This window comes from Musca vetustissima, unplaced genomic scaffold (genome assembly GCF_032173495.1).
Source record: "Musca vetustissima isolate MV318-11 ecotype Yass unplaced genomic scaffold, APGP_CSIRO_Mvet_v1 utg11733, whole genome shotgun sequence".
NCBI lineage: Eukaryota > Metazoa > Arthropoda > Insecta > Diptera > Muscidae > Musca > Musca vetustissima.
This window is the reverse complement of record NW_026883423.1, coordinates 347,255-373,172: the sequence shown is the minus strand read 5'-3', so window position 1 is coordinate 373,172 and position 25,918 is coordinate 347,255. Positions and strand designations below refer to the sequence as shown.

General features: G+C 37.7%; 3 protein-coding genes across 3 annotated transcripts; 1 reads left to right on the top strand and 2 right to left on the bottom strand.

Annotated features, from left to right (window-relative positions):
* Positions 1-1,511: 1,511 nt before the first annotated feature.
* On the top strand, positions 1,512-5,868 carry LOC133330280 (trichohyalin-like). The gene is made up of 3 exons (XM_061538736.1): positions 1,512-1,824; positions 4,183-4,695; positions 4,874-5,868. Exons 1-3 carry the CDS (start codon positions 1,512-1,514, stop codon positions 5,866-5,868), a joined length of 1,821 nt encoding a protein of 606 aa, XP_061394720.1.
* A 560-nt stretch (positions 5,869-6,428) lies between these two features.
* Positions 6,429-16,726, bottom strand: LOC133330279 (mucin-2). The gene is made up of 5 exons (XM_061538735.1): positions 16,637-16,726; positions 12,227-14,569; positions 9,309-9,536; positions 9,122-9,249; positions 6,429-6,636 (listed from the first exon to the last, which is right to left on the bottom strand). The coding sequence occupies exons 1-5, from the start codon at positions 16,724-16,726 to the stop codon at positions 6,429-6,431; spliced, it is 2,997 nt and encodes a 998-aa protein (XP_061394719.1).
* Positions 16,727-19,166: 2,440 nt separating this feature from the next.
* Positions 19,167-20,036, bottom strand: LOC133330282 (cell cycle checkpoint protein RAD1). The gene has a single exon (XM_061538739.1). It carries the CDS (start codon positions 20,034-20,036, stop codon positions 19,167-19,169), a length of 870 nt encoding a protein of 289 aa, XP_061394723.1.
* Between the last annotated feature and the right edge of the window lie 5,882 nt (positions 20,037-25,918).

Here is a 25,918-nt window from a genome sequence, read left to right as displayed (position 1 = left end):
CTGTCTTTCGTTTGCTGGGTGGCTTTATTAGTAGATATTGAGCGGGTCTTTTGAGATTGACATTATAATCGATCGGTAGTTGTATTTGGAGGCTATACCCTGGTAAATATTTTGATATGGAGATTTCACACCCAATATCAAACTACAGTCAATTCGATTCAAAAACCTGACCAAAATAATTCATCGTCCCATTTTTGTTATTGTGCGAGGATAAAATGAAGAACTCTAGATATACTATATGGATATCTACGGGTCCTCTATGTGAAGACCTCAAGCTTCAATATACTTCCAGCTCTTCTATAAGAAAATCACCAACTCTTTTATATGAGAAGACTTCTATCAGAAGACTTCAAGCTCTTCTATTAGAAGACGCCAAGTTCTTCCATAAGAAGGCTTACAGCTCTTCAATTAGAAAACTTATAGCTCTTAATTAAAAAGATTTCGGCTCTTCTAAAGAAGACATTCAACTTATCCATAAGACCTCCAGCTCTTCTATGTGAAGACCTCCAGGTCCTCTATAAGGACAGTTCAAGATCTAATATAGGAATACCTCTCAGGTTCTCTCTCAAGCTCTTGTAATACAAACCTCTAGCTATTCAATAAAAACACTTCCAGCACTTCTTTCAGAAGAGTTCAAGCTCTTATTTTTGGTTCAAAGTTTGGTTCAAATCGAATACTACGTCTGGATTACATTTTATAAATTTTTTTTGAGCAAATTTGCTATTGGCCATATTCGATGTTGACTGACGGACATTTGTAATTCGATTCCAAATTTTCTTATTCGGATTCGGTTCAGTGATCATCTTATTCGGCTCAGTTCGGTTCAAAAGTCAAATCAGTCGTAAATTTTAGTCGTAGCAAAATATAGTTATCCTCATTAGCCAAAAGCCTTTTGTAACTGACAAATTGGTGTATTTCCCAATAAAGTATGAAAAAAATGTTTGACAAAATTAAAAAATGATCATATGTGAACACGAGGTTACCTTACTTGTTGTATCACGTGTCTCGCACTATAATGCCCTTAAATCGACAAAGAAATTACATGTGCATTGGCAACACTGTTTTCAACAGATAAACGTCAATACACACAACGGTTGCGACAACATATCTAAAGAGTTGCCAGCTGTTCAATTAATTCATTATTGTTTGGTTTTGTTAAACTTTAGAAAATAATATTTAAAATATGTTGCTTTTACAATAAAACTCATATTATTTATAAGCTTACATTGTCTTAAATTACAACAACTCTATCTATGCAAAGATCGGGAAATTTCACAATGCTACTACAACTTTATTTTGACCAAACAACAAACCTGCCATCACCCTAGAAACAAAGTTATTTATTTTTTGAAAATAAAATAAAGAACTCAGCAACCGTTGTGTTTGTAGGCACTCACTTTTTTCATTCTTTCATTGGAAAATATCAAATATTGGAAATTATTTTGAAATAATAAACGCAATATTTATCAATTATTTGGAAAAATACAATTTGTGTTATTTTTTAAATTCCAATGTCCACGGAAACTAAAAAATCCCTCACGTCCAACCATAAAGTGGACAACAAAAAGGAAGAATCGTCACATAATCGTCGTAATGTAAAACCAATTGTTCTATCATCGCAGCGTTATAATAAAATTATTAGCAATGCAACAACAATGGATAAATCCAAAACACAACAACAATTGGACGAGGAAAAGCAACGTTTGGAAAAACTCAAGGAAGAAAATGATAAACTGGTGGCAAAATTCAAAGGCAACATGCAACGGACTCAGGAACAAAAAATGCAACAAATCAAAGATGACTTGTATAAGAAAACTCAGGATGGTAAGTAATGGGAAGGAAATGGAAAGTATACAAAATTTTAATCTGGGTGATCTGAAGGACTACTTTTTTGCCCTCAGACCAATTCTCGGTTCAATAAGGGAAACAAGGGCTCAGCAAACCGAGAATAGTATACACCAATAAGTAAAATACAAAAATGAGACGGTTGACTCTGTGATACCCTTCACAAACCGACCGATATTTATAATTTTTTTGAAGAGAACTTTTTCACCCACTGAAAACTCAAAATAATAAATTAAAACCAGTAAGGAAAGTAGTAATGTAGGACGGGGCCGACTATATGATACCCATCACCACTTTGAGTATATTCAACAGTTGCATTCTAACAGACGTCGCATTTTCGAAGGACCATTCACATGAAATTGGATGAACTAAAATATGTTATCTCTATCAATCAATCAATAGATCAATCCATAATCATGCCATTCTATAACCTATACTAAACTCTTCATTTGGATTATTATTTGAAACCCAATAAACATGAAGTCGGTCGAATATATGGGCTATGTCTGCATTTCTACAAAAAGCAATTACGTCAGTCTATACTCAATTGTATACGTTGTGCAAAATTTCGCCTCAATCTGACAAAAATGGGGAGTTTGGTGCACCATTTACTTAAAATCGTACGTAGATCCTTGGAGCCTTCATTTACCTAAAATCAGAGGAAAATATATATATGAGCTAAATCTAAATCTGAACCAATTTCAACAAAATTTGATACACGTTGGACTACACTAACTTCAGTACCTTGTGCAAACCTTTTTGCCAATCGGCCGACATTGGGTCTTTGTTGAACCATTAACTTAAAATCGGACGAAACTATGGGAGCTATATTTAAATCTGCACCGCTTTCAATGAAACTTTTCTCACATTAGGTTATACTAACTTCGACATGTTGTGCAAAATCTTGTGTCAATCGCTTTAACTTTGGGTCTTTGGTACACCATTTACTTAAAATCGAACGAAAACATATATTGGCTATATCTAAATCCGATCCGATTTGTATATAACTTTGCACACATTAATTTGGACCTAATTCGGTACGGTGTGCAAAATGTTGTGGCAATCGGCCTAACATTGGATCTTTGGTGCAACATTTACTTAAAATCGGACAATACTATATATGGGAGCTATATCTAAATCTGAACCGATTGCAATGAAACTTGTCACAGGTTAGGTTATACTTATTTCAGTACGTTTTGTGCCTATCGGCCATATTTTGGGACTTTGGTGCATCAGTAACATAAACTTAACTTAAAATTGGAGAAAAATATATATAGGAGCTATATCCAAATCTGAACCGATTTTCACGAAACTTAACACACATCATTCAGGACTTAATTCATTGCGTTATGCAAAATTTCGTCCATATCGTAAGACATACAGGGACTTTAGTACACCATTTACATTAAATCGGATGAAAATATATATTGGAGTTATATCTAAATCTGAACCGATTTTTTCCAATAGGTTTCATCCTTGGACCAAACAGATGTGTTGTATAAAATTTCATCCAAATCGGATCATAAATGCGACCTGTACTTTGTTTACAATATAACATGAGACAAACAGGCGCACGGATGGACATGCATAAATCGACTCAGAAACTGATTCTTTAAAAAGTTGACGCGGGTTCTCGGAAAGCAAAAAATATTTTTGCAGAAGAATATCGAAATGGGTCCATGTTTTGATTTGGCATTTCGGATTCTCGTTCGGTATATTGTAGGTTTGAGTCTCGAAGTTTCGATATAGGTAAATTTTGGACATGGATCTCACCCAAAGGCTTCTAACTGGGTGTCAGTATTTTATTTAGTCAAATAAAAAATTTTCATTGGCATTGTCATCATATAAAGGTTCCCATCTCTTTTGGAAATTTCGCAGTGACCGAATTCTCCGACTATCATGGAGAATTGTTTGTATTATAAGGACTTCGTGTCCTGTTACTGTTTCACGTCAAAAAATATGCCAATCATTTTCAATAACTCCTTAAGAACTTTATTCCTCCTTCCGGACTTACCTTAAAAAGTTGTATTCAGTTTATTCTAAGCGTAACATTCTATTCTACAATTTTTAGGGATCGAAAATGTCCCTTTTTATGAATCCAAGGTTAGATCCCTATTTATAATTCTGATCTATTCGAAAATAGCAGTGAATTGTTAAGACGATTTCAAAAGTAAACATCCAACGTTGACCAGTATCTCAATCGAAAGCTTCATTCCGATTTGGCATCATTATACTCTATATGCTCGGCTATAGTTGTCTGGGAGATGATATTTGATTACAAAAATTAATGGCCAATTTAATTTTATTTATTTCCTGTTGAATTCTCCGTTTTCCCAGCCAAGGAATCATACGAACAAACCAAAGAAAATGAGGCTCAAAAACGTCGTGAAAAAATTGCCAAAGCTCAACAATTAATTGAAAAACTGAAGCCGGGACCAAGACAACTGCACACCGCAGCACTGCAAAGTGAAGTTTTGCGTGCTCGCAACGTTCAGCGGGACATCAATGAAGAATTTAAAAAGGCTGTGAAAAAACAAGAATGTGAAGCAAAAATCCAGTGTCAGGATCAGGCAATGTCATGGATCAATGAGGAACAACAACGTCTGATCCAGAGACAAAAGAATGCCAATGCCTACAAGGAGGAATTACTGCAGACAATACATGAAAAGGAAAAGGTGCGCAACGAACAAAAGAAACATCAGCTAAAGGAGCAGCAATTGGTGCGGACAACTTATGATGTCGAGATGAAGGCCCAAATGGAAAGAGAACGGGTCTTAATGGAAAAGAAACGTGAGGCACAGCGTAAGAATGCCTTGGAAGCTATGAAAATGGTCGAGCAGCGTAGAATGCGTAGGTTACAATACAGTTGAAATCGTTTATAACGAAATAGGGGAAACCCTCTTTATGATATTGTCGTTATAACCGAATTATCGCTAAAATCTATGTCGTTATAAACAATTTAGACTGTACTTTTATTTTATATTCGATTGTGCTGTACAGAATGATATCATATATTTCCTTTTCTCAGGCGAAAAACTAACCGATGAAGTTGAGGATCGCCTATGCTGTGTGTACAATGCCGGGAAACGCCAATTGGATGCCTTGCGCACCGAACAAACCAAAAAGATTGCCGACGATCAACAGCAAAAGATCGAAGAACAAGTTAAGAAACTATCTGCCATTGAAGATAACACTGAGGCCAAGGAATCGGAACGTGTACGCCGTGATATATCCACAATGCAACTGAAATTCACCGCCGAGGAGCAAGAGAAAATTCGAAAAGATAAGGCGGCAAAGAAGGCACGCATCGAAGCCTATCTCAAAGAAATGGAACAACAGAAAGAGGCACGACGTCGGGCAGACGAAGAAAAACGCTTCGAAATGGCACAACGATTCAAGAACGAAGAAGTCAATCAGAAATTTGCCGAGAAACAGCAACAAGAACGTTTGGCAAATGCCCGGGAAATGCGGGAATTCCTTCACAAACAAATTGAAGAGAATCAACGTAATAGATTGGCTCAGAAACAAGCCAATATTACATGTAATGAGGATAAGGCCGATCAGGAAGATAAATTCTTCTTCGATTATGCCAAAAATCTCATTGAAGATGCACAACAAAAAGGTCGGCCACTTTATCCATTTGCAAAGGCCGTCAATGAATACAAGAAGGAAAATGATATTGAATGTGAACGTAAAATACCAAAGCATATGGAAACACATATCGCCATTGGACGGGCAGCATCTGATACCACTGCTAATGATAAAGATAAGTCCTCCAAGACTCGTGAAGAAATTTTACAAAATTGTTTAAAAATTAATGAAATTCTAACAAAATCATCCAATTCAGAAAACCCCAATGAAACCCCACAGAAACCCTTAACATTTTTAAAGAACGATATCGGAAATAAGTTATCGTCATCGAATGATTCCCAAACTAAAAATGAATGTTCCTCAATGTTGTTACGCTACAGCATGGAAGATTTGAAAAAGCTTAATCAATATGCTGCACCTTCGTGTCATTAAAATTAGTTGTTTGTTTTTATTGTGTATTTTTTATTAATGCTCTTCTTCATTTAGTTCATTACAAAAAAACATATATATTGAGTTTCAAACTCTTTTTTTATTTAAATGCTTGTTAAATATGTTTTGTTTAGAAAATATATAAATATACGTATGTTTGTAATTATGTTCTATCGTATAATTAAATGCTTGTGTTTTGTGCGATAGATTATTTTACTTTGTTAGTAGTTTAATTCAAATTTTGTTCCACTACTTCGACAAAAATAAATTATTCGCTTCTTCGAAGATTTGTTTAAACTGGAATGCGTGGAGTTTTTCTTGATGAACTGAAAAATATGGAAAAATGAAGGAGTAACATTTATTAAATTTTGAATATAGCAATAGAGTGCAAACAAATCTCATTCGACAATTTTCTATTTATTGTGAAATTTATTTTATAATGCAAAGTCAACATTGACGTTCAAAACAACTAACTCTATGATTACTATTTAGCAGTTACTTTCACGCCATCTTAAGTTAACATACCGCTCGCGAGCACACGCTTTGTGTTCGCCACCTTTGGTTTATGCACCAACAACTGCCCAATTGTCATAACCTTGGATTTCGTTTTCGGCAGTGGGCGGATTTACAGAGGAAGGTTGTGACTTATCAGCTTTTCTGGAGGCCTTTTTACGGGCTTTCCTTGGTGATGACTTTGACAGACCCTTACCCTCAGTTGCAGTGGATGATGGCTTCAGAGATTTCTCATCGCTCATCGCTCCTTGGGGAATGCTGAAGGCGGAGAAGTCCTAGCCATCATCGTCCTAGTTGTACTCAGGCCACTCACAGTATTCTCCTCTTTTAGAGGGGCTACTGTGGTGGACTTCGCAAGTAATGTAGGGATTCTATGAATTAAGAAGTCACACGCAATATCATTGGTTTAGTTCCTGGAGAACTTCCGGATGAATTTAAAGAACTTAATTAGAAGAACTTCTTATCCGTAATCGAGTCTCTATCCAGTCCGATAAACTGGTTGCAGTAATTAAACGCTATCCGGTTAATCTTCTATTCAAAGAACTCTTTGACGCTAACTCGGTTCATGACGATGGGAAGCTCATCAGCCCCAGTATGCACCTCAGAAGTCTCGAAACTTCACTACAGGCCGTGGAGGTGAAGTTATTATCCTCTTCCTCGCCAGGGTTTGCGTCCCTACTCATTGTCTGAGAGGACTTACCTTGATTTGGTGGAGTCACCAGGAAGCTATTGTGTTAGTCACTGTAGTGCTAATCGCAGTAGAATCCATGACGTCTTCCTCGTTTGTCAAGAGAGAGTCGTCCCAAAGTTGATTCGGGACGCTTTGCTGACTAAGGCGGAGAGCATCCCGGTTTTCTATATAAGTTTAAGGAGAAGGTTCGTCTGCCTCTCCAGGCATTGGGGTTGAGGCAAAAGAATGGCCCAGTGTGAGTTGATTGAATTCTTACCTTGTAGAGGTTGCCAAGGGAGCCTCACCAGCATCAGTCAAAAAATCGCATATATTGTTTTTATTATTTTTAGAAGAAGGGGGTATTAAAATTCGGCTCCATAGAAAAAAGAGATTATGAAGATTTGAGGTCGGCCATGGCATAGTCTCTTACGATGGTAAGGACTCGGTAACTAAGCCTGATCAGTTGAAGAGCAAAATTTCATATTGTGGAACAAATCCTCATGCTGGGCCAAATAGGAATTGAGGAGGTTGCACCATCCTGATGTTAGCTATGGTATGGTTTGTCTGCGCATCTGCTTCTCCTCTGGTGCTACGTATGGTAGATGGTCGGCGAGTATGGCATTCATACAGCACTGTTCCACTACCTAAGCGATTGCTTCTGTATGAATGCTATTCAAACCAGACTGATAGACCTGTTGATCTTGAGGTACATTTGTCTGAGTGGAAAAGCCTTTCTACAAGTAAATGGCAGGGGTGTTCCCGACGATAACACCCAATCATGTACTGCATCCTCATGAAGATGGTCCACTGGTGTCATAAGGAGACACCCTTTTGACAGTTATACGCAGTGGATATGATAGATAACTGACCGATATATAGCTTATAGTAGGCTTTGCTATCGCTTTAATGACCTTGATTCTATCGCAAATAGCAGGGTTTTGCTCAGACGAATTTAAAGACATGTCGAACGTTAACCCAATATATTAGGGCAATTGGTGATCAGAATCTGTTCTACTTCGACCATTATTTTCAGGAGCTTCATTTCAGCAGTCCAAATGGCGAACAGTGCGGCTGTGAATTTGGTGGCGGTTATTTTCATATTCCTCACGGGGAAGAAACTTGTTCTATGTTCTCGAACAGCTTGTTAAGGTTAACGGTATCGAAGTCCCTCGATAGGTCAAAAGTCACCATAACTATTGGGTTGTGGCGTAGTAGGGAACATATTAAGGACCTCTGGAAAACTATTCCCATTCATGAGAGGTTTAGCGCCATAAATGTCTTTGCTACTGAAGGCCTGTAGTATTGATGTTAATTCCTTTCCGGGTTCGAAATTGACATAACCGTTGGTCAGAATTTACTTGTTCCGGTCACAATGTTGCATTGTCAAGCCACTTTTTTATGCTAGCATGCTAGTATGTTTACTTTAAGATTAAGTTCTCTCAACCTCGGATCTACAATGATCGTACGAAGATCGTCACGTTCATTGGCCAATAACGATTTTATGGAAATTCCTTTAAGCTGTCAGGGGATGGATTACACTGTAGCGCAGTGAATAAAGGTGCAGGAAAGTGGAGCGTTCAGATCTTATGAAGTCTATGAACTGCCTGGGTGTCATTATCTATATAAATTATTTTAAGAGCTGCCTGATAGGCCTGTTGATGTAGAGACACCTTTGAGACTTTCTCTAACACCCAAGCAGATACTACTTCGACAACATTTTGCAGTGTCGATAGACGAGAATAATCATCGTTTCCTCATGAAGATGATGCACTGGCGTCAGGAGGAGACACAATTTAAAGTATGTATCTAGTGTAGGTGTTGATAGTTATTTATTTTTTCAGTAAGGGTCTACGCCACGGTTGCCCAAATAATTTTTTATCAAGAATTTTAAAAGCTCGTATGTCAGGTTTCATTTTTAAGTAATTTATCAGACCTGGTGCCAATTTTTACCTATGCTTGTGGTCTCTGAATTGTCATATTATTTTAAAAAAAAATCTATAATTATACCCAATCAAACTAGTTTGCATTCTATATAGAGGATTTCTCGTATTTTCTTAGTGAAATAATAAATACCTGTTACGACTCATAGTCATTAGTAATTTGTGTTTAATACGTTTTCGATCCTGTGCAATAATATCCATTCTCTCTTTAATGGATGTTTGAAAGAGTACCACATGCAATGTTTGGGTTGCAGATGAAAGCTATTAAAACGATTATTTAAAACATATTTAAATTAATTACATATAAACATTGATCTCACCTGCTGTAAAAGCCTGGCCTTGAGTTTTATATTTGTTGGATTATTCGCTTCATTGGGGTTTTCACATGTCTCCAGATGTAAATTCAAAACAAATATCAATGTATCGTGTATTGTTTGTACGATACGTTGAATTTGTTCCGTCTTGAAGAGACGTCTCACGAGAAAGCCACGAGCATAAGCATTTATGGTCGTGGCTGCCGCATGTAAAACATTCATTTGATGTATTTCCTATTCAAAAGGTCGATAATTTTCAAAATTTTTTATTAGTTTATTTAACAATGCAAAATGTTTTTTACAATCGGTAGATACATACGAACTAACAAAATGCACTTGGTGCTAAATATAGAATTTATTGATAATATATAGTTGTAGGGTGGTTAATAGAATATTTAAATATATGTATATAACAATTTCTCATACAAATTTATAGTAAAAATATCGTTTGTTTAACTAATTAATTAAGGCACTTTTTTGTTAGATGAGCATATTTGAAATTGGAGCAAATTTGTTGTGAAGTTAGTATGGTAAATGATGCAGTTATTGATTGATCCAGTTGTTAGTATCCCATGTGTTAGTCTTGAGTTATTATTGTTATTAGTAATTGTACTTGATATTATTCCAGAATTGCAATATAAATATTAGTACTGAAGCATTGATAAGAAAGTAACAAGAAAAATAATATGTATTTAAGAATTTAATAAAACATTAATAAATAATAACAAAAAACGTAAAAAATACATTATATTCGATCATGCCGAAATGTCATACCTTCCACCATAAATAATTTAATATTCAACAAATCCAAATCATTTACGAAGAGTACGATTTTTTGCAGGCATGACCGATTTCAGTCTTCTTTTGAAAACGAAATCTTTATCGTTTAAGGATATACCTCCCGCCCCCTCTCGGTTTCAAAAAATAAATAAAATTGTGCCGTTGTTATAAATTAAATGGTACCGTTGTTATATGGGAGCTATACCAATATATGTGACATTAAGAACTCAAAATGCTAAAAATCTGGGGAAAATGTTACATAGAAACTATAAAAATGCAATTGTGGCGCGTATTTATCTAGAGGTTCACGCTTGTTCCTTTGGACCCCTCTTATGATCAGTAAGATCTATGTTGACTGTAACTAACTGGGGGAAGCTATTCATTAAGATTATGACAGAGATGCTTACAGTATGCCCCCACACCAAATTACAGGTACCAATCGATCACACGTATTTGGACGTGATCAACTTGGATGAGGAGCAGAGCCCATCAAAAACTCCTGCCTTTCTATGGGTCAGGCACCCGGTTGTAATGCAACTCCACACCGAGCCAAAGCTCTACCTGCGATTTAGGTTTAAGTCACCTTCAGCACAATGCTCCCCGAAGCGCCAATACCAACTGCCAGGCTAGGTCCGCAGTCATAATGGCCCTGACATCCGTTCTACCGACACCTTCGGTCAAGTTCATAGCCACAGACTATAGTCTCTACCCAACTTCATAGCCAAAGATACTACTATTATAACTAATATTTGCAGTCTGTACAATGAAACAGGGATCCTCAGTTAATCACACGTGTTGTTGTAGCAGCCATACTGCTTTTACACAATGGACTGAGGTGACAGACGTTGACCGAGTCGGGTCGTTTCCCAAATTATTTTTATTAGCAAAAGGACGATCCTTCTATATCCCGGAGAATTTTAGCAAGTAGATGTTTTTATCCTGCTATGGTCCTCGAGTACAACATTCTGGTATTCTATATACTGTTCTGGTATGAATAATGCTCAGACCAATCACCTATTTTCAATTCAATCATGATGAGCAAGTCGTAAGTATATGCACAATCCTTGAATTAGGCAACAGGCTCCCGCAACAGAGGATCCATCATAAGGTTCCTGTGAGCACATCCGCAAATCCCTCCAGACCGAAACACTGGCTCCACGACACATGCCTTCCTATCTCGGAAATAACCAGCCCAAAGAGCTGTTTCCCTGCAACCGATCTCCGACATCCTTGTGAGCACGCTATGTGAAATCCACAAATGAAATCCATGACCTTCGGTAAAACCGAACTGATACAAGGACGTACCTTCATTGTAGCATTCTCAAGCCGTGTCACCATAATCCAAATCATTTTCAAGAACTGTAAGAAGACTTATGCCCCGTTATGAGTGCAGATCACTCGATCAAGTGACTTAAGCAAAACCACAACTTCTGACCCGGTAAAACTGTCCGCAACTTCTTTGCGATTCAAACTCGGAGGCTCCCCCAATCCATAAACAATGTAGAGGAAATGGCGTAGTCTACGAACCCGGTAAGAAACTTCCCAGATGTTTGTCGTAGAGTTGGTACGCATCCCCCGTGTCAATGTCAACCTATATATGTATATAAGATATATATGGATTTCTCTATAGTCATTTACGAATTTCCTCCAATTGCCTTCTTTATTCCTAGACAGCTCATCCTTGTACGTCCTAAGAGCAATTCCAATTTACGCCGATCTATTTCTTTCCTCGCCAAAGCTGTCCCTCTAAACATTAACTAGGACAGAATACCATAATTCGTGATGGGTATTGAAATCCCCTAGTGCCAGTCGGATATTCACTATAGTGCTATAGTGTTGCGGCATGGGCCACACTACATTCCGATAGTTTTTTATCCTCAACAAATCTCAAAAAGCCAAATTACAGCTAATATTCTAAGGCTATATCTTATCTAACAAAATAGAGTTCGACATTGATTTCAAAGGATAAACAGAGAACTCGTAGATTTAACCTGACCATAAATATAAAAACTAATGCGACCTTAAGCAAATGAATCACAAAATGTACACACCCCTAAACTCTTATGGCGGAAGGTATAAAAATAAATTATAAACAAAAAACACAAAACTGAAAAAAATGAAATCAATAAAAAACAAAAACTTACACGTTTACTGTTGACGCTACCCGTTGTCACTGCACTGAAACCTTTAACCGAATTCTTAGTATTTTGTTGTTGCTGCTGTAAAGTTTCATTTAAATGATGATTGTTGCTTGGTGGTGTGAATGTTAGAGGTCTCATGGAAGAGGATGAGTTACAATCCATGGATGTAGCAGTAGATGGTGTTGTCGTCATCATATGTTCCTGGGGGAAAAGACGACGACGTGATGAAGAATTTGCATTATTCGTAATTGTAGTATAACGTTGTTCGATGGGCGTTAGCACGTCTTCATCGTCTGCCAACGAATCTGTACGATATGTACTCTGATCTATATAGTGGCCACTATAACGTGTTGACGTTGCTGATTCCATTGAGGTATTGGCATTTGAATGATCCATTGAAGATAAATTCGATATAGCTAGAGGAGGCACTTGTGGATAGATGGAGGTATTTTTATCATCATCTTTTATATGCGAAGGTAATATGGAACTATTATCATGTGATATGTCGTTGAGAGTAGTTTCTTCGGGGGAAAATCTTGAGGTGTTCGATTCATGGTGTGTAGTGTGTTTAGGCGTTACGGACACCGGAACTGTGGCCATTTCTTTATTTAATTGCTCAATGAGAAGTTTTTGCTGTAATTCAAATGATTCCTTAAGTTTGCGTTGTTCTTCTTCCTGTTGTTTGAGTAGTTTTAGGAATTTCTCCCTTTGCATTTTATCCATTTGTGTTACGACTTCTTTTTCGGGTGAGATTGTGGTGTTAGAGGTTTGATTTGAATTTGCTGTTTGGTTGGTTCTGGATGATTTAGATTTATTTATTGTTCGTTGGCTTGAAGCCGTTGATGATGCCGATGATGAGGGTGGCGACTTCCTGGTTTGACCAGTATTCTTTGCAGATGATGGTGTGGTTGGGGAAATTCTTGTAGATGTTGGTGTGTCATATGGCGACTTTTTTGTTTTGTACAAATTTATTGTACTACTATGTTTGGGAAATGAAGAAGCCGATTTTGATTTGTATGGTGATATAGAGGCAACGGCTGACTGAGCCATTTTGTGTTGAGAGGTCTTTTGTTGGATTTTTTGTCGTGTTGGCTTAAGTTCAACTTTCTGTACACGTTTGGCCTTTGATTCGATTGTATCCCGATGAAGTCTAGATGGTGGTGAAACTTTCTTTGTTGTGGTGAAGCTTTCTTTGGGTGGTGAAATGGTGGTTTTATTGGAATTCAAAGTTGTAGGAGTTCTATCGCTTATAGATCTTTGCTGTCGCATATGATCGATTAAGGCTTTTGATGGACCTTCCAGGGTGAAAGATGAAGATCTCACAAGACCATTATCAGGTGATATTTGTGAGGAATCCGTGACAGTTAGGGGCCTAGTTGCTGAAGAGCCCAGTTTAATTGAAGGACTTGTAGCTGAACGACTCATAACTGCAGATGGTGTTCCCATATTCGACACTTCTTGGGATTGTTTCTTAGGACTGGCATTGGGTGTAACACGCGGAGTTGAATGCTCACTGCTAATTGCTTGGTATTGTTGAATTTTAGCCGAAACATTTGTTGTGTTATTGTAGGATTTTAAATCATGGATTTTAGAACTGCGTGGTAATTTGTAAGTTCTCTCTGGCACTGGTGGTGGTATTTTCTTCTCACTATGCGTGTACATACTATTACAGCTGTCATCCGAACTGGAATCATCTGTCGAATGTTGGCGAATATGTTTTGTTTCAGTGACAAAGAAACTATCGTGATTGTTACATTTAACTGGCAATGGTTCACAAATTGAACGATTTGGCATTAAGGGTGTTGGTGGGTTAATGCATATTGAGGGTATTGATTTTATGGTATCATTGATACCACTTAACTCCAAATAATTGGGTTTTCTTGGCAACGTATAGGTCACATTTGTTTCGATAAAATCATTATCTTGATTTTCCATTACATTGTGTGAAGATTTATTCTCATCATTATGTGGTATTTGTTTGATAACTTCATTTTTCGAATTATCATAAATAAGTATTTCTGATTTTTGCAATTTTTTCAGTTTATCTTCATTAACACTTTCATATTGTTCCGATTGTCTTCGTATAATGTCCTTGAGTAGCAACATTGATTCTTCAGATTCTTTTAATCGTTGATCATATGAATCCTGTGACCTATGAGATAAATTATCGCCAGGTGTTGTGGTGGCTATTGATGAACGTGGTGTATCACAATGAACTTCGTTATTAAATGCTGTTGTTGTTGCCGTTTCTTTGTTCTTTTGCAATTTTCGTTCCTTCAAACGCTGTTCGATTTTCATGGCTTTTTCTTTGTATTTTTGCATTTGTCTTATTTTCTCTGAAGTCATCTAGAATAACAAGAAGAAAAAGCAAGATAGCAAGAAAAACAAGAAAATTATAATCGTTTGCATAACTATATGAGGCAATAGTTTTATGTATGTTTATTTCGTTGCGCTTCATTTAAAATACACATTGGCGTAGTGAAAATATTTTACACTTTGGACAGAGAAATCGGTCATTAGGTTTTAAATATTTGAAACTTATGATTGAATTTTTTTAAGATTCCAGGGTGTTCGTAACGGCTCTTATAAACTAAAATTAGAAACTCAGTGTTTTTGCAGTCAAGTGGCAGCATTATATCGACAAGTCGGATTTAAAAAAAAATATTGTATTAAATGACTAACACAAGCATGTACTTTTTGAGGTTATAATTTTCAGGGGCTATAATAAGCGTTGATTTTTAAAGGATATTTTTCAAGGTCTACAACAAGCGTGGATTTTTTAAAGAATTTTTTTAAGGTTTACAACAAGCGTGGATTTTTTAAAGAATTTTTTCAAGGTTTACAACAAGCGTGGATTTTTTAAAAACTAAAGACATATTTTCAAGGTTTACAACAAGCGTGGATTTTTTAAAAACTAAAGACATATTTTCAAGGTCTTCAACAAGAGTGGAATTTTTAAAGAATTTTTTCAAGGTTTACAACAAGCGTGGATTTTTTAAAGAATTTTTTCAAGGTTTACAACAAGCGTGGATTTTTTAAAGAATTTTTTCAAGGTTTACAACAAGCGTGGATTTTTTAAAGAATTTTTTCAAGGTTTACAACAAGCGTGGATTTTTTAAAGAATTTTTTCAAGGTTTACAACAAGCGTGGATTTTTTAAAAACTAAAGACATATTTTCAAGGTCTATAACAGGCGTGTATTTTTTAAAGACTATTTTTCAAGGTTTTCAACGAGCATGTCAATGATGATTAGCCGTCAATGACTGCGAACATTTCCGACTTATTTGGTAACGTTATGTTTTGTTGTTGGCTTCGAAGGATCCTGTCGATGCATACGAGACAGAGGGTTACATAGTCTGTAGCAACGATGGCCTTTTACAGCAGGCCGGTGTTCATCTGTCGACTTCATTCTCTTCATTGCCAAGAGGTTTGGGGAAATTTCGAAAATGTTTGTTGCTTCTGACTCGATGTTGGACTTTTTTGTTCCTGTTATGTGGGAACCCGTAGTCACAACTTTAGTAGAAGCCTTGACAGGGTTAGCCAGTGTACACGATGTTGGAATCCTTCCGACTGTCAGTTACAAAATGGCTTACTTCCTTACGACTGGAATTGTCTCCTAATCAGAAGGAATACCTTCTCATTTTTTTTACAAAGGTAGCTATCGACAATCTATTGACGGTTGGCATGGCATGGCAGCTGACATTATGTAGCTTCACTTGATAGGTGATTGATGCTCTTCTTTGGAATACAACACGTTGCAATTCGTAGCGCATTATTTTGGGGTGTTTGGAAATTTATTCTCTATGGGTCAAAAAGGAAGAACCGGAGCTGCATATTTAAGGATGCTACGACTGATGGCCTTGTATTCGACGGTAAAGTTTCACCATATTTTGACATGGATGTGGCTGCCAGAACTTTTGGGGAATTCTTTCTAACGTCCACATTTTGGCTGATGTTTAAAAAATACCTCTAGGACCTTCAAAATATGCTAGGATGTTTAACAACTTCTGAGCGCCCGAAAATGGATGTTATCCCTTATATATAGCTAAGGATAATGGCTCAACACAAATAAAATAAAGTAATAATAACTTAATGTTTTTGAAATGTTCACTATATGTAGGTATGGGCCTTCATAGTTCCTCTTCTGGAACCTTGTACTTTCCTATGATATTTAATAGGCAAAACGGCCTTGGACACTTTAGTTTTATTTGATAAAGGGAATAAATAAATAAATTGGATTATTCCATATATAAGGTTCCATAGCTGGTACACTGTATTCCCAACATAAAATGCTTCACTACGCCAATGGTTAATAACTGTATGTTATTTGTACGCTTCAGTTGTATTGATGTATTTTTTTACAGAAGCTTTTTTGCTTCCACACTCATAAATGTTCATTCGGTTAGAAACCTACCAATGGCGGTATTATGGGTTCTCCATCGATGCGGAAAATGGAAACATATTTCCGTTGTGGCGTTCTAATGCTACTGGTTATTTTATCCATACCGATGATTTCGTTGTTCTCACCTTTTCCTTCTTCAAAAGCTGAGTTTATTATGTTGTTTAATCCATATAAATTCGTAATTTCAATTTGATGGTCTTCGAGATGTTTGAGTAATGTTTCCATTTTTTGTTTGTTTGAAGAGATGGATAATAAATATTTAATCCAATTAATAATAATGAAATATATATTTCGAATATGTCGATTTATTCAATAAAAATTATGAATTTTTCTTAATTGAATTATGAAAAAAGTTATTAACAGCCTGTTTTTGTAAAATTCCAAACGAACGAATTCGAGTGACTTACGACCAAACTCCTTGGTTTTGAAAAATATGTCATTTATTTTTGTTTTGAATCAGAAAACCTTTATAAACATAAATAAAGGTTTGGTCGTAAGTCACTCGAATTCGTTCGTTTGGAATTTTACAAAAACAGGCTGTAAGAGAAAAAAAATTTCGACTGCCACCCGTTTTCAAGTGAAATGTTAATAAAAATTGACAACTTACTTTGTTGTATTTTGTGTATGTCGCTTGGTTTTCCGTTTTCGTTTCTATAGCAACAGGATCGAGGATATGTTTTCCAATTGCATTCTGTTGTCCAATAAATTATGCAGCAACAGCAGCCGCGGTTGTAATTGTCCAACAACAACAACAAACACTACAATTCAAATACATGCGCGGCAGTAGTGGGCAACAATGGAGCAACAGCTGTTGATTGTTAGGGTTTTAAAGTTCGACTTTCGTTTTATCGATTTATTTGATTTAGGTAGCCCTAAATTAATATAATTGTTTCTTATGGCATATTTATACGGATTAACATAGAACATTGGATTTTCTTAAATATTTTCTAAGTTCTAACACTACGGTTGGTTAAAAAACATTTTACTCGATGTTACTATTTTCTTCGATATCATAAAGGAAAATTCGTTATCGTAGTAAAAAGTAGTAGATTCTTGCAGTACGGGAACAGAACAAATGACTACCACAGCATGTACTTTTCAGAGGGTATAATTTTTAGGGACTATCACAAGCGTTGTTTTTAAAGTATATTTTTCAAGGTAAAACAAATGTGGATTTCTTAAAAAATAGTTTCCAAGGTCTAAAACAAGCGAGTATTTTTTAAAAAATATTTCTCTAGGTCTACAACAGGCGTGGATTTTTTAAAGAACAGTTTTTAAGGTGTACGAAAAGCGTGGATTTTTTTAAGAACAGTTTTTAAGGTGTACAACAAGCGTGGATTTTTTAAAGAATAGTTTTAAGGTGTACAACAAGAGTGGATTTTTTAAAGAATAGTTTTCAAGAATCGCTTCTTAAATATAGGATAGATAAATAGAATAATGGATAGATAAATAGAAAAGATTTTATGGGGGATTTAGAGGTTTCTTCCATGATCAGATGCCAACACCGGCTGGACAACAGAATCTTATTTTAAATATATCGAAGCCACTTTCTCGCTACTTATAGAGATAGTCGTAATTAGGACATCGACAGCTTCTAAATGATACCCATATTGCCTAAGTTAATTTAAACTGACTGGGAAATGCAAGGATCATAACGGAACTTTTGAGATTCAAATCGGGAAGAAAAAAATATATCGTTATCAAGATCACAAGAATATATGTGGTAATAATCATCCACGATATAACCATAAAGGTGACTTAAGCCGAACATTGTTATATCCGAATCGTAATAATGCTGGAGTGGAACGTGTTTCCCAAGATGTACATAATTGCAGAGGGTGTTGCTTTTGAACTTTATTGCATATGTTGCCTTTTGTGATCTTGGAGACCGCAGTCTTCTCGGATATCATTATGGACGATCTATTGACGTCCACTATAATATCAGAAGCCCTGTGCAATGTGCCGCGGAGATGCTGGCAGTGGGAGCTTTTAGGGCCTTGTTCCTATGTTTCACATTCTGGTTGATAAATATCGAAAGTTATCCCAAGAAGTTTAGAATTATACAGTATAATTATAGGCTCAGTTATAGAACCCATATAATGTCACATTCTATATAGGTAATTTGGAGCTTTTGGTCAATAGAAAATCTATACCAATAATAACAATAGAATTGGGGGGTCCATAAAAGTGGAGTTAAGTTTGAGGATTCGAACATTTTACCATATTGAGGGTCTGTTATACAACCTATTGACAAAATCCAGAAGATAAACTTCTAGAAGGCGGGTATACAATGGGTTGAGCGACCTGGCAGTATAAAGTTAGACTTCTCACGCCCTATATATAACATATAATTTTCATCATCCAATCCTTCTTCTTTGTTATCCTTAATGGACTAAATGTATCCGAATGAAATGACCACTAAATAACTTACATTATTAACCCAGTGTCATTTTTATGGTAGATCCATTTTTATTCCCAGAAGTTTTCCATGGAAATTAATTAAATAAAAAACACACACTCAATTTATAAATATTCTCATATATTAATCCATATCGGCTAATGGTGTTATAAAAAATTGTATATAAACTTCAGCCTGACTATCATCTTGCAGCATAAAATGCATTTCCATGAGGCCACTTAAATCAGTCTTTATGGCTACTTTGCTTGCCACAGATAAGGCTTTTTGTGTCATCCGAACCAGTGATGATTTATAGCGAGCCTTTGTTGTTTCACGGCAATTAAACATTAGGATCATATCGCTAGATTTTGCAACTTCAATACTCGATTCGGACTGCATAACTCCGAGCGTGTCAATTTTAAAATGTGGTCTACGCGGTGATATGGTTATTTCCAATTCTTCAGTAGATTTATCAAATTCTTGGAAAATATTGGACAAATCAGGGCCGCGTATGAAAATGACATTTAAACTGGAACTATTATCATCCAACGAGTATTCCATTGGTTCTTCTTGTGCGGTGGTTTTAATTGAACACTCTGTACTAATATCAATTTCATCGTTGGGTTCCAAAACCAATACTAGTGGAGCTTCCGGCCCTTTGTAGAACATTTTCATTGTGCAATCAATGCCAGCAAAAATGCTTAAACATTCGTTGAGGACATTCATGTTGACATTGAAATGTACCACACCATCAACATGGAACTCCGAGAAACAAGCGGGCATCATAAACAGCGAGGCTTGTATACATTTACCCTGTTCCACAGTGCAAGTGAAGCCATCCTCATTGATCATAAAGGCGCCATGTTCACCAAAAAGCAATGCCTTAATGCCAGCTGTAAAGGTTTTTATTTGATCAAGCCGGGCCACAAATTTAAAACTGGAATATTGGGATTGGGTCAGCATTTTCTTGTTATGTAAAATTCCTTTCTCATATAGAATTTTCGAATGTTGCATCAGATTAATAAACTATTGATTGAAATGGAGATATCAATTAATCTTGTATGACATTCTCTGGGAGAAACCTTGTGAACAGGGTCTTCAATTTATGTGCCGGTAATTCTTCAAAACGTAACTTATCGCTATTGAGAAGAAAAGCCAAACGCAAGGCCAATACGTGTTCACAAGTGTAGGGCGCCGTGGAAGGATTAGTTTGCTTGCCCACCACTTGTTGCTGAAAGTTGTCACAGGTGCAGTAGTTTATGCGTGGAAATAGTCGTACCAATTTTAGAACACCGTGACGATATCCTTCGTTGATTTCAGCAATCTGCTGAGTTTTTGTGCTGTTGTGATATATAACAATATTTTGATAGTCCAATAATTGTAAAGCTGATTGTACCACACGTGGACCCAGCAGTGCATCCAATTCAACAAATATTTCACCTATAAAAATAAATGTAGATTTAGGAATATTGAAATTTTGAATATTTTGTTTACTTGCCTATATCCTCACGACTAGAGTTAGTGGAAAATCGTTCAAAAATCTCTTCCAGAAGAAATGGCAATGAGAATTTTGGGGAATTGATGTCGGGCATTGTTTATGTTTACATCAGTGTTGTGGTTTAATTCTATTGTGAATGAATGTTCCGTGTTCTATTCACAATAAAATGGGAGCCGGTAAAGCGATAATTGACGTTTGAATATTTACATCGCACCCAGCGAACACCAGATCCAGAAAATAGGCAAATGCCAAAATCATCGTGATGAATAATCATTCTATTACAATACAATCAATGAATACTCCATTCGCATCATAGGGGATTTAAGTTTTTTTTTAAATATTGACCCATTGTGGGAGATGTAGCAGACTGGATCTTGGGACTTGACCTAAGTTTGGATCAAAAGGATACTCAATTCATAGATATTCGATTTAATTATGCACCCTTATCTTCAACCACTACAAAGCAGGATGCATTTCCCAGAATCAGGGATCTGTTACTGGAAAACAAGAGGTTAGTCGCGAACTTAAGTGGCTAAAACTTACGATATATTGTACCATCAGTGCACGGTTCGAGCAAGTTGTGGACAACGGTTAATTCGTTCTCGAAACCAGAACACATGGATGATTGAACTTCAGACTCATTGAACAGTGTTGAGATGGCAGATCCGAGAGCGTCCTTGCGAAGAGAATAGTATTGCGGCATATATGATCTCTTCAGTTCGATGAGGATATACCCCATTTTACAATGGTGAAAGATGCAAGTGACATCAGAAGCTTAAAATCAGCCAAGACGCTAATATTGAAGAAAATAAATGAGCCAGAAATATAGTATCTAATCAAAATCCTCTATTTGTCGTTAGTCACCAGACAAGGTAAATCATGCAGGCCGATCCCACTGTTGTTGCCGGTAGCACAGAGTCTTAAGGCATTGCTAATACCTAGTGATCATAAATGCTACTCAGCTCTGATCATCCTGCCGGAAGCAGCATAGTACGAAAACAGCTTTGCATTCCATTTCCATACATATCACGGGGTGGATCATAAGAACTGACAGTGTAATAGAACAGTTACGAACTACCCTCCAGCCATGTTTGAAACGTTGAATAGAGAAATATGTGTCGGAACGCCTGTCGCAATTGGAATTCAGAGTTATGGATACAAAATGCACATAGAGTTAAACTGGGTGTTCTCCAATTCGATAGGCTGTAAAAGTCGGCCGTGCATGTCACGGTCATTTGTAATAGGGTCAGGAGCATAAAGGATAAGGACAATACTGATAAAGAATGACTGAATTGATGACCGGTGGACAATATCAGCCTGTCATGTGGTAATGTCAATACGTCATGCTACACCTTTTCAACATATCAACCAAACCCACTTATCTAACCTCATCTTCAAATTAGACACAACCAGTATGTGTCGCAACCTTCTTAAATGTGGAGTTAGGATGTTACAAAAGCAGTCATCCATGGCTCGGATGACTGCTTTTGTAACATTAATAAGAGGTAGGGCAGCTTGAGGTGAATAAAAAAAAAACAACTATGCATGTGTGGCTTCTTCTGCCAAAAATAAAAAATATACGCAACAAATGTTTGTGTTTATTTGACATTTTTTCAACACAAAACTAAAAAACGCGTAAAATGAATGAAAGGTTATGATTTCATCCCAAAATCCAGTAGGGAATACCATCAAATGCTTGTTTCATCCATAACAATGTAATTACCTCCAGGCGAACATGTTAAAAACATAATTTTCATTTGAATTAAATTTGAATATATTTCAATTTATTTTGAATTTATTTGACATAGTGTTACGTTCTTGGACTTCACTTATTCCCGTGTAGACGTTGTTTTATTTCCCGATACAGTTCGTACCAAATAAAACGCGGGTTCGTTCTGATTACGATTATTACAATGATTTTATTCACACAACTTTACTTTGCACTTTACTTTACACGACGGTTTCAATTCGCGATCTGATTCACAACTAACTCACTGCCTTTCCATTCCCTCTATTTATATGAGCCCTGCCTGTCGCTACAGAAGTTTCTAGACGATCTGGTAACACCTAGATCACGAACAATCTACCAATGCAACAAACACATTGAGTAACAATAACAACAACAAACTTACTGAGTGAACAATAACAACAACAAACTTGAGTAAACAAACTTACAATAACAACAACACATATACAGGCGAGGGAATAACAAAGAAAGAGGAATAACAACAACACATATACAGGCGAGGGAATAACAAAGAAAGAGGAATGACGTTTAACAAGAATTGTACGACAATAACAAAATAGAAAATGAAAGAGGAAATGGAAGGATGTAGAAAAATCTATACAGTGGTTGTTGTTGTGAAGTTATTCAAATAAACTGCGTAGTAGAAATTTACGTTACAATTCAAATTCTTAAATTAACGGAATTCATCTAAATGAACTTAAATCTAAAGTTATATTCGTAACATTGCCCCCCGCTTAAGCCTGTTCGTCCCGAATAGGCACAGTTCCCGTTCCGTAGGGGGTCAGCCGCTCCAAATGTACAACTTTCATCTTCGACCTGGGACTGTCGCTCCTCTGGATGCGATAAACGACGTCATTTATTTTCGTGACAATCTTGTAGGGTCCTTCCCAGTGCGTTTGCAATTTGGGGCATAGTCCTTTCTTTCGTTGTGGATTGAACAATAGTACCAGTTGCCCTTCTTGAAACCCATCGGTATTTGCCGCTCGATCGTACCTTGCCTTCATGCGGTTGCTAACCATTTTTATTCGATGTCGGACTGCATCGTGGACTTTACTAAAAGAGTTTTGGCTGTCTTCATCTTGGTTCACATCGTCGTTTGGGGTAGCACCGAATATCAAATCGCCAGGTAGCTTTAATTCATTTCCGAACAGAACTTTGGCTGGGGTCCGGGATGTGGAATCATGAATGGCCGATCTATAAGCCAATAAAAACTTTGGAATATGCTCATCCCAGTCTCGTTGGCCACTGTCCACCACTTTCCGTAGATGTTCTTCAAGGGTGCGATTGAATCTTTCCACCATGCCATCTGATTGTGGATGTAGGGGCGTCGTTCTGGTTTTCTTAATTCCGTAGGAGTCACACATTTCCTTGAAGATCGCTGATTCAAAATTCCTACCTTGATCGGAATGAACCTCAGATGGAACACCATAGCGACAAATCCAATTTTTGCTGAACACATCCACAATTGTCCTGGCTTCTTGATTTGGGATAGCATAAACCTCCGGCCATTTACTGAAGTAATCCATGACCACTAAGACATACCGGTTCCCAGAGTCGCTTGTGGGGAACGGTCCAGCTACATCCATTGCGATTCTTTCAAAAGGGGCTCCTGAATTATACTGCTGCATGTAGCCTCGACTCTTCCGTGTTGGACCTTTAGCTCTTATGCACCTTTCACAATTGGCGATCCAGTCGGCAATGGATTTTTGACAGCCGACCCAGTAGAATCTCTGCTTCACCTTTTCAGCGGTCTTTGCTATGCCAAGATGTCCTCCACTTGGCCCATCGTGAAACTCCGACAAGACATCTCTTATTTTGGAGTCTGGGACGACGATCAAGTTCCGGTGAGATTTACCGTCCTCACTTTCCCATTTGCGATATAGGCAGCCATCTTTTATAAGTAGACTGTCCCACTGGGCCCAATAGGATTTTAAAAGAGGGCTTTCGGAGGTAATTTCTTTACGACTAGGTCGCTTGCCCGTTTCAATGGCCGAAATTACTTTGCCCAGAATGGGATCTCTTCGTTGTTCCGTCGACCAATCTTCACCCGACTCAAACTGCAATAGTCGGACATCAACGATATTCTCCTTATTCTCAGCCTTTGAGCAATGCCTGCATTCTACCTTGCATGGCCGACGAGACAGGGCATCAGCATTACCGTGTTTTCCGCCTTTTCTATGCTCGATTCTGAAATCATAACTCTGGAGCCTCTCGATCCAACGGGCTAGTTGACCTTCCGGATTCTTAAACCGCAGCAACCATTGGAGAGCAGCGTGGTCGGTCCTCAGCAGGAAATGCTGGCCATATAGGTATTTGTGGAAGTGTTTAACGCTCTCAAGGGCAGCAAGCAGCTCTCTCCTCGTCACACAGTAATTCCTCTCAGGCTTCGACAATGTCCGGCTGTAGTACCCGATGACTTTTTCCTGTCCGTCGATTTCCTGGGAAAGGACGCCACCGATGCCGCACGCACTTGCGTCTGTGTCCAGAGCAAACTTTCCGCCAGGTATAGGGTATGCCAAAATGGGGGCTCTGCATAGCATGTCTTTGAGTTTACTGAACGCCTCTTCTTGGTCGTTGCCCCACTGGAACCTCTGGCCTTTTTGCGTTAAGCGGTGTAGACAGGCGGCGATGTTGGCAAAATTTGGGACAAATCGACGGTAGTAGGTGCAGAGACCCAGAAAGCTTCGCAGCTCATGGAGATTTCGGGGCTGCGGCCAATCTCTGACGGCTTGAATTTTCTCCTTATCCGTCGATATGCCCTCCGGCGTCACGTGATGCCCCAGGAACTTCACCTCTCGTTGGAAGAGACTGCACTTCTTTGGGTTCAGCTTGAGGCCTGAAGACGAAAGCTGCTGAAGAACATCCTTTAAATTCTTGATGTGTTCGTCGAAGTTGCGTCCCATGACTATGATGTCATCCAGGTATATGAGGCATGACTTCCACTGCAGCCCTTTTAACACACGCTCCATCAGCCTTTCAAATGTAGCCGGGGCGTTGCAGAGTCCGAATGGCATGACATTGAACTGCCAGAGACCCCCATTAACGCCAAACGCTGTTTTCTCCTTATCTTTCTCGGCGATCTCTACTTGCCAGTACCCACTCTGCAGGTCGAGGGTGGAGAACCATGACGTCCCGGCTAATGTGTCCAATGTGTCGTCGATTCTTGGGAGCGGATAGCTGTCTTTCTTGGTGACATCATTTAACTTTCGGTAGTCCACACAAAACCGGGTGCTTCCGTCTTTCTTCTTGACCAAGACCACTGGGGAGCACCATGGACTTGACGATGGTTCTATTACACCACTCTTTTCCATTTCACTTATCAGCTTCTGGACCTCGTCTCTTTTGGCCAGGGGAACACTTCTTGGAGGCTGTTTAATGGGTCGCGCGTCTGCTGTATTGATTTCATGCTTCACCACTGATGTTCTTCCTTGGTGCTCTTTTGTCAACGCAAAGGTAGAGGCATACTTCCATAATAGCTGCTTAGCCTTGTTCCTCTCGGAGGGTGATAATTGGTGTGTCCACTCTTTTATGTAGCCGTCGAGGTGCTTCTTCTCCATGGCTGCTGGCTTTTCGGTGCTAGTTTCCAAATTAACTACAGCTTCAGCTGGTGTGCATTGTCCAACTTCGGAAAATTGGAAAATTTGCTCTTGC

Excerpts from the sequence above, each read along its gene's own strand:
- LOC133330280 (XM_061538736.1), top strand. The coding sequence starts at position 1,512 with ATGTCCACGGAAACTAAAAAATCCCTCACGTCCAACCATAAAGTGGAC. Across the intron at positions 1,825-4,182 it reads GTATAAGAAAACTCAGGATG|CCAAGGAATCATACGAACAA; the intron begins GTAAGTAATGGG and ends CCGTTTTCCCAG. Across the intron at positions 4,696-4,873 it reads GGTCGAGCAGCGTAGAATGC|GCGAAAAACTAACCGATGAA; the intron begins GTAGGTTACAAT and ends TCCTTTTCTCAG.
- LOC133330279 (XM_061538735.1), bottom strand. The coding sequence starts at position 16,726 with ATGGATAAAATAACCAGTAGCATTAGAACGCCACAACGGAAATATGTT. Across the intron at positions 14,570-16,636 it reads AACCCATAATACCGCCATTG|ATGACTTCAGAGAAAATAAG; the intron begins GTAGGTTTCTAA and ends TTGTTATTCTAG. Across the intron at positions 9,250-9,308 it reads AGGCCAGGCTTTTACAGCAG|CTTTCATCTGCAACCCAAAC; the intron begins GTGAGATCAATG and ends TCGTTTTAATAG.
- LOC133330282 (XM_061538739.1), bottom strand. The coding sequence starts at position 20,036 with ATGCAACATTCGAAAATTCTATATGAGAAAGGAATTTTACATAACAAG.